Source organism: Ptychodera flava, chromosome 18 (assembly GCF_041260155.1).
Source record: "Ptychodera flava strain L36383 chromosome 18, AS_Pfla_20210202, whole genome shotgun sequence".
Taxonomy (NCBI): Eukaryota; Metazoa; Hemichordata; class Enteropneusta; family Ptychoderidae; genus Ptychodera; species Ptychodera flava.
This window is the reverse complement of record NC_091945.1, coordinates 32,472,822-32,482,233: the sequence shown is the minus strand read 5'-3', so window position 1 is coordinate 32,482,233 and position 9,412 is coordinate 32,472,822. Positions and strand designations below refer to the sequence as shown.

Here is a 9,412-nt window from a genome sequence, read left to right as displayed (position 1 = left end):
GGACCTTGTGACATGACTGGTTCAGAGTGGTTCCACTATTCTGTAATCAATACGCAAATACAAATATTTGAATGAGAATTTTCCCGGAACTTTTGAATATTAAGCTTACCGAAACAAACATCACTTAAATGACGCGCCTGTATTGTGAGATAAAATCCGTAAAAATTACACGTTGGGGTTACCTACTACGACAAACCTTGACAGCTAATAAGGGATGATACGGGGCAAGCAGATAGGCCTACAGCTTGTTGTCCGAATTTCTGATTACAGCATTGCCTTCTTGATCAGGCATTGTCTGTGTACGTACTTCTCCCTTTTGTAACATTCTTGATCGTTTCATGCTTTAATAAATATTTCCGATCTGCTATCAATTTTTAATTTTTCTTGGATTTGATGAGTGTGTAATAAGTGTTGATAAGAATAAAGATGATGTCGTATTGACAACGCTAAATTTGTGTTGAGTAAGCCCTAACCTATAGCCTATTTTCTCGCAGTTTCATCATAACTGTCACCGAAGCACAGAGTACATGAATAGTCCGCCGAACAGAAAGCATTTTATGTCGACCAGTTTCAACATCAACATTCTGTCTCAATAATAATAATAATAATCTGTATTACCCTTAATCATATTAATATTACAACTTGATTCAGTAATGAATGTACATCTGAGTTGTGCTGTGATAAAGGGTAAACGGAAACGGAAAATAGCAAATGCTTGTCTCGTCCGTTGCCAAAGCCATTTGATGTTACAGCAAGAAAAAGAAGAAGAAACAAGAAAACTGAAGTATATCGAGGGTAGTGTAACGCGAAAGTAGCTGGACTGCAAAGTAACCTAATTGTAACAAAGTAACTAAGTGAATAAAAAAACAACTACATAAATAAATATATAACTAAATAGATACATTACGAGTAAGTAGAAATACGAAGAAAAGAAAACCATTAAAAAACCGTATAACGTCTTGATATTTTATTTTATATTTCCTCCATCAACTTGCACGATTCATAGAAAATATAGGCCAAAGCGAAACTGTGGACCTCCCGGATGATTGTCAGGTTGTTTTGTCAACAACACGGAGCATGCGCAATGAAGTTTGTTATGTCCAATATGGCGGACGATGACCAGTTGGAGTTCAGTGAGATCGCCATAAGGGATTTTCTGGTGAAACACGGCGGGAAGGTGAAAAACGAGGATCTCGTTAAAAAGTTCAAACCATTCCTGAGTGATCCTGACAACAAAGGTAAACCTCTGATATTTGACTTCTCTGCTGTCACGCCATGCAGAATTGTAACCAGTACGCTGTACACTGGCACTGCTAAAAAAGTAAAACTATAAAATGTGAATAATGGCAAAACAGAAAGGCAGTAGCGTCCGTTATATCGGTGATCTTGTCGCAAAATTGTTCTGGCACTGAGTAGCGATACACAATGGAACATAACAAAGTCATAACATAGCAGGATGCACATACATTGTTCAGCCGGCGACAATATCAACGCGAAACGGGTTCGCCGTCACACCGCATATGTATGGGACTTGTAGCTGGTCATTTCAAAACATGTCAATAACTTCCGCGTTTATGACCGGTCGTCTCAATTGTGTATACATATCAGGTTAGTTCTTACTTCGATGGTCGACCGTGTCAAAGCCAATCCAAGTTCAACATTGAAATCAAGCCATGCTTGTGAAAGAAACTTGACAATATTATAAATGAATAATATTACCTTCTAATCGTAGTGTTGAAGATCATTGGCAGCCGAGCATTGTAAAACTGTTACGTGTACGCTGAACGTCAGATAATGTGCTTTGTATATGTCTTGTTTGAAACTTGTAAGCTTAATTTATTTACAAAGCACTCATTAAAATAATCAGATATCTAGTAGTAGATAAGATATTGATATGATATACTATCTTTATATACTCCGGCCACTTTCTTACATCCCAGGCAGCACGGCCAGCAGAAGGAACCACAGCCTGTCTATAAAAAATACCCCCCCCCACACACACACACATATATATATATATATATATATATATATATATATATATATATATATATATATATATATATATATATATATATATATATATATATATATATAATATATATATTATATATATATATATATATATATATATATATATATTATATATACAGTGTTGCGGCCAGGAATTTTAGATCGGGGGACACTGTGTCCCACTACCATTTCTTTTGGGGGACATTTTGTACATATTGGGGACAACAAGCAGTTGTCAATCAAATTTTGCATTATTTCATAACACATTAGTTTCACAGAACAAAATTCAAGCTACCGGGACCGCTTCGCTATGCTTGAATTTAAGGCAATTGGAGCCAGTATACCATATCTGCTGCAAATCGGAGCTCAAACTACAGTCGAGCAATTTATGATATCAAATGCAGCGTTTTAATTACTTTAAATCATATAGCTAGCTCCTACAGTACATTTGTAAGCCTCAAAATAATTATGCAAAACAAAGATCATTGTCTTGTAGACTACACCCATCACAGTCGACTCACGAGTGCGCCTGAGGTGATCCGCAGTTAGCAAGATGCGGGACAACGGGTTCCATTTTGGGGACATTGTCGCAAGGGCGTGTCCTGGCGGCAACACTGTATATATATATATTATATATATAATATATATATATATATATATATATATATATATATATATATATATATAATATATATTATATATAATATATATATATATATATATGTATGTATATATATATTATATGTATGAGATATATATATATATATATATATATATATATATATATACATGTATATATATATATATATATATATATATATATATACAACAATTTTGCTCAGAGATCCATCATTTTTGTCCTTGATTTGGCAAGGTAATGATTGAAAGTTTCCTAATGAAAAGTTTGAGCAAAAAGTTTTAAGTGTTTAAATTTTGAGGTGCTTGGTAGTATGTTAACACTGCAAGCATGGGATTTAGAGTAGGTTAACAGTGATATGCATTTTGATGTATTTTAGGAAGAAATTTTGTTCTGTGAGAAGAGGGCAAACAACTTAACAAGTTATTCGTCTGTGTTTGTCACACTGCAACTGTGATAGTTTGAAAGGGAAAGAGAGAAAATATCATTTTGATTTTCCCTGAAAACAGTTATTTATTTCTGTATTGAATATCAATAGGTGATACCACTCGCCAAATGTTGTCTTGGTGCGGTATATGTGTATTTGCAGAGGAGGTCGGTATAGTATGAATGGAAGCTGTCTGTACCCCTGAATATGACCATACACACATATGAGAAGGTCTGACTGACTTCACAGGGATTTTTATCCAGAAATGAGACGTGAATATGCAGAAGGCTTTCAGAAATGGGTTTCCCAGTGGCTTCAATGTGCAATTGGAGTTGAAACTCACAGCAATGGAATGTTCATTTTGATGTTAATGCAATCATAAGAGCTACAGTCTCCAGTGAAACTTTAAAAATTATTAGGGTCAGCTTTTATGAATGTAGACACCAAAATAAAATCCCAGAGAAACACTATTATCGACTTTACAGGGTTGTCAAAATGTCATTCATGTTACTTAAACCCTGTGAGTAATTCACGTCATATGGGGCTTTGGAACTTACACATGTGTATTCATGTACAGCGCATTAACATGTACAGTGTATAATGTGAAATATGTTCTGTAAATGGGGTCTCGACCTTTTTCATAGTTTTTATTTAGCTGCAATATTACAATGGTTACAATTACATTGCTTAGGTAAGTTCAATGTGAAAAACGTGTACTGAGTACCGGTAGATGAAATGTGATACTGTGTGTAATTACAGTTATTTGTTTATTTCTCTACCAATCAGCGAGAAACCGAGAAAAATTTAAAGTCTACGTGAATGGAGTGGCACAAATCAAGACAGAAGACGTAAGTTTTGTTTTTCTTCCCTACTCTCAATGTTAGACTCGTGGAGTTATATGAAAACAGAGAAACTTCCATGAAATTCTCAAAGACAGCCATGCACATTTCTATATGAGCTTGACGTTTATGAAAGGTGCAATGTGCATCTTTATCAATGTTATCATGGTATTTTTGAGAGTGATTTGGAAACTTAAATTGAGTGCTGATTTTATTTTATATTCCCAAATGTGTATGGGAATAACCCGTAATCAGAACCTGAATCCAGCTTTACAGAGTTTCATCGGAGATTATACGACTCATAAAGCAATGTTAAAGCCACAAACAACATTCTATCTATCAGTAAGTTTGTCATCATGTTAAGGAAATAAAAATTGCTATATTGAGTTGCTTCATGAATTAGATAGATAGATAAATAAGTAATAAAGAAATAAAGAAATAGTAATAAAATGAACAGAAATAAAAAAGTAAGGAAAGAAAAAACAATGGAAATTGCTGGTTCTGTCTTGGAGATGTAAGTTTACAGGAAATTAGGGTTGAACAGGTTAAAAGGGCTGTATATATGCAGTAGTTGTAATTTTTTATAATTTGTTTTCATGATTTTTATTTACATATCAATTGTACATTTCATTCTACCCCCACAAACAAGCACTCACTATTTAGCTTGTCAACACAATGCCTCTATGTGTGAAAAGCACTGTTATTTTTTTACATTTGAATTCTAGTCCAGACTGGAATTCACCTGAAATGATGAAAAGTTACAGTTGCTGACCCTTTGAATTGAATCCTATCTCCAGCAGACTCTGGTACGTCCCCGTTGCTATCAATACAATGTAGGTTGTGTGACCTGTGCATGAGGACACAGAGGTGAAAGGGTTAAATGGCCTGCTGAATTATTGCAAAGCAAACAAGGGGAGCATTGTAGCGGTGACTTTGACAAGTCAACATTTTCTTGTCAGGTTTTTAAGAACAATCAACAAATAGGTGTGCTAAATGCTTAGCCTTATCAGTGGCATGATGGGATTGTGGTGACAGTTTTGATGTGTGTGATGAGGTTACAGTGTCACATGAAGGGGTGGGGAATAAGATGCAGGTCAAAGGTCAACCCAACAATGGCCTCTCTGCAACAAATGTGTGCGGTACTTTCACATGGGTGCCTGAATATTAATCAGAACTGCAAGAGTATTAAGGATAAGGAGGAAACCGTCACAGTGACCTTGTAGAAATGCCACCTTGGCGTGGGACAGGATGTCGTGTCATGTGTTGAATGACAAGGTGACAGATGTCACACATGCCTGTGTACTTCACGGCTGTGTTTTACAGACCTAGGGTTGCCAGGCTGGTAATTGCCTCCTGGCTTCTATGTGTTCATCCCAGATTGTGATATAGCGACCATTGTCTAGTACATGCAGGCTAATAATAGCATTGATAGCTTGACAAGGTGACAAATGGTCATGTACACACTACCACGCACAACAGAGAAGTAGGGTTTGAAGTTTAAGGGGTTGCCAAGTTTATGGTTCGCTAGATCCAATAAATTTCTATCTGAATTGGCTTCAAGTTTAGTGCCAAATTTATTCAACTGCTTTGTAACTCTGTAAAAGTACGTACAAGTACTCTTAAAATACTGATTAAAGATGATTATCGTATATACCTTTATTTGTGTGTTTTTGCAATGTTTATGTCAAAGCATGTATTTGGGCGTCAATGTAGCATTACCGTTGAACCAACACTGATCTGTTAGGTTTTTTGCACTTGCATAATAGTGTTAAGTGTTTTTCATTTAGAGTGAACATATTCTCATCTAAAATGCATCTATCTATCTATATATATATATATATATATATATATATATATATATATATATATATATATATATATATATATATATATATATATATATATATATACACACACGTATAGATAATGCATATTATATATGTAAATATACATGTATACATATATACATATATTATGTGTGTGTGTATATATATATATATATATATATATATATATATATATATATATATATATATATACCTACACATACATATATACATGTATATAAAATGCATATTATATATGCTAATATACATGTATACACACATGTATATATATGTATGTGTGTGTGTGAGTGTGTGTGTGTGTGTATATATATATACATGTAATATAGATTTATTCTTTTAAGTACTTATTTGTTTAAATTGATGTTTGTGTGTGTGTAAGTGTAAGTGTTCATGATGACATTTGGCAGAGGTGATTAGAGGTGATGTCCTTCATATGTGCATTTTTCATACCATTATTAACTTTACAATCTTGTGTGTATTGGCAACTTTGACATAATAAAGTGCATTTACCCTTCCCAGCAGCATTCAATCAAAGATCATCACTGTGGTTGAGCAGACAGATCTCTGATCAGTTTGTTATAGGAGTGATTTGCTTTATCTACATAATCATTTGCAATAAATCTTATAGAGAGATGGGCTTGCAGTAACAAAGTATTTGTGTATGATGATACAAAGTGTAAACACAAAAGAGATGTGTTTGTACCGTGTATGTTTTTGTATGATGCGATTTTCATACGAGTGACCGAGTTTTAAATTGAACAACTCATCTGAGTCATATCTTTGTTTGTTATGGGTCTCTGCTTTGATAAGGTCCTAAGTTACCAACCATACACTCCTATCAAGGTAACAAGTTAACTCTTGTCTCCAATTAAATTTTTGATGTATAACCAGCATGTCTGGTGAGCGTCCAATGAGAAGAGGTTTGCCATATCATTGAGTTTTGTTTTTTGTTCCAGGCCTGTAGATCTGTATATTTTTATAAATCATTGAGATTTGCTCGTATCGGCCTTGTTAAAGGGACAAAGTTGTTATCTTTTCAAATTATTTCAGTGATATTTGTTTAATGCGGGAACTTATTTATGTTGTTCTGCTTGCTGAATCACGTTGAATTATCAATCATCGCAGCTCTACTCACACCTTGCGTATGCACGCAACATGGAAATATGCCAACGACATTATTTCTGGTGTGTACCATAAACTAGGTCATTAAATCATTGTTATATCTACAAGGAGGGGGAGGGGAGGGAGTTGAGATCTAACCACTCACAATTTAGCATGTTTCAGTTAGCAGACCATGAACAGTTGCCACCATGAAATAAAAATAACCGAATTGTTTACAAAGATAATGACTGTATCACTTTAATGTTTATGGAGATGATTATACCTTGATTACTGTACTGTGGCATATTTTGTGTTTTTATATAAGTATTAGTGAGTATGACAAATTGTTTTCCTCAAACGTTAGAATGTCCTGATCATGTGAGAACTGTTAAACAATTTTCAAAATTCTACCAACAAACTTCATGGAAGAGAACTCATATGGCTTTTATTTTCTCAGCCTGACATTTGACAGAGATGTGTGAGCTCTCAAAAACTACTACCTAGTACACTTAGAATTCAACTGACATAGTGTTTCAAGTGCCAAATAGACGGTAGTTTGCTGTCACTTCAAATGTGCCAAATTCATACATAAAAAAATTTTAATGTGTGATATTATGATGCTGTGTACGTGTTAATGTGCATTTATACAGAATATAACAGCCATATTTCACATTTCATATTCCCTTTATGACATTCCTTGAAAGGTGTTTTGACACCATCTTACATGACGTTTTTATGTCCTTTCTTTTCTATTTTACAGGGCGAAAAGTGGTTAGTTTTGAAAAAGAAATACAGGGAACTTGTGCATCAGGAGTTGACGGAAACCGATAGCCGACAGGAGAAGGAAAACAAAATTCAAGAAACTCCAGTAAGTGTGTGAAATACTGTGGTGAGATCGGAGCTGATGATGTTTGCAAATTGAAAGAATTACGGGCAGCTGTTTATATGGCTGTTGTATTTCCATGTTGATGATTTATTTCTTGTAAAGTTTATGCAAGACAGGTCAGTGTGGCTATACATCAGAGTGAAACAGTCAACTGTAATTTTTTTGTGGAAATTTACAGGTACGGCCATTTCAGTGTGTTCAGCTACCATTGTTTACACTCACTTCGTATCGCCGCTGCTAAAGACAACATTTGTACAAGTCCCTCACAGGGACAAACACTCAATTTGCGCTAGATCTACAGGCCAGAGGAGCGTCAGGAAATGATAGTCGTCATGTTTTCACATCTATTATGACGGTAAATGATCGTAACTTGTCTGTTGTTGAAGTTTGGCCGAGAAGGAAGAAAAACACGACTGAATTAGACACCGCGACGACTTAGTGTACTCGCGTTGAATTCGAAATGGCATAGCATCAGAGTATAGTTAGATTTGGTTGGTGGAAGCAATTTATGCAACAGTTGAGTGACTCTGATACTGCTAAACTGTTGTTTCATGTGGAAATAATTCCATATCATTTGAAAAAGCTACTGATGGTGATCTATAAACTGAATAAAAGACAATAAGAATAACGATTTCGCATTAGATGTGCATACAAAACTGACATCTGTACGGTGAATGTTGTAGCTTTAGTCCAGGGCAGCTTATGGAGATTAGATACTAGGCATACATGAAGGACTAACTTGGTATATCTATTTTTATGGCTGCATGTTGTGATTGTTTATAAATGCTTACTGAGACAATTTCAATACAATGATATGAGAGAGAGAGAGAGAGAGAGAGAGAGAGAGAGAGAGAGAGAGAGAGAGAGAGAGAGCCAACAAAGGAGAGCGGGGGAGAGAGAGAGAGAGAAATATAATAAACTGACATTTTGTTTTGATTTGAATACACACTAATACCCCAGTATTCTGTAAAGGTAGAAGGGGAGTGGGAGTGTTCTACTCTATGTACAGTATGGCTGTCAGTGTAACTTCTGACTACAGTTTTATTGTGTTTACTCAACAAGACAAGTACATTGATGTTGTAGTTGCAGTTCAGTGTATTTCAGTACCTATGGCTATGTTGACATTTGCAGTACTTATGGCCAAGTTGAAATTTGCAGTATTTGTGGCCATGTTGAAACATTTAGTGAGAGCCTTGCTAACACAGTGCATTGAGTATAAAATATAATGCCTTATTTGAAAAATGAACTCTAGTATTCTAAAATAAGGCATAACACACATACGGGCTGTGGTGACAAGTTCAACAGACACTCAACATTTTGACATACCTTTGAAAGAAGAACAAGAAACTATGTTACACAATCATGTTACTGCAGAGTCTAACATTCTGAGTGTATATTTTTATGAAGAATTTTCTAGAAATGGAAAGAGAGAAAATATTGAATCAAGTATTCAACATCTGTATTCCTCATGTTCTTTTTCAAATCAAGTTAAAGATTAGCTTAGAAAGAATGAGACAGGAATACTTGTCAGAGTTGCCGGTTGTATCCACTTCAGCACTGGTTTGAACAAGCATGAAGTTTCTATGCAATGATTTCTATGGTTACTTTTTGTACATATCAGTCAGTTTAATTCAGTGTACGTTGATGATGTGCCTGGCCATG

At 34.9% G+C, this 9,412-nt stretch overlaps 1 protein-coding gene across 9 annotated transcripts in view; it reads left to right on the top strand.

Annotated features, from left to right (window-relative positions):
* Window positions 1-1,074: 1,074 nt before the first annotated feature.
* The window catches only part of LOC139117410 (ankyrin repeat domain-containing protein SOWAHC-like), a 74,459-nt gene continuing 66,121 nt past the window's right edge, over window positions 1,075-9,412 (top strand). For 4 of the 9 annotated variants that reach the window (XR_011548529.1, XM_070680504.1, XM_070680503.1 and 1 more), the window contains exons 1-3: window positions 1,077-1,238; window positions 3,864-3,925; window positions 7,625-7,732. Coding sequence is in view for 6 of the 9 variants with exons in the window: in XM_070680504.1 (XP_070536605.1) it covers window positions 1,085-1,238; window positions 3,864-3,925; window positions 7,625-7,732 (324 nt within the window). In the remaining 3 variants the exon portion in view is untranslated. Of the gene's footprint in view, window positions 1,239-3,863; window positions 3,926-7,624; window positions 7,733-9,412 lie in introns of all 9 variants that reach the window. The other 5 variants (XM_070680502.1, XM_070680501.1, XR_011548530.1 and 2 more) reach the window with 3 other exon arrangements.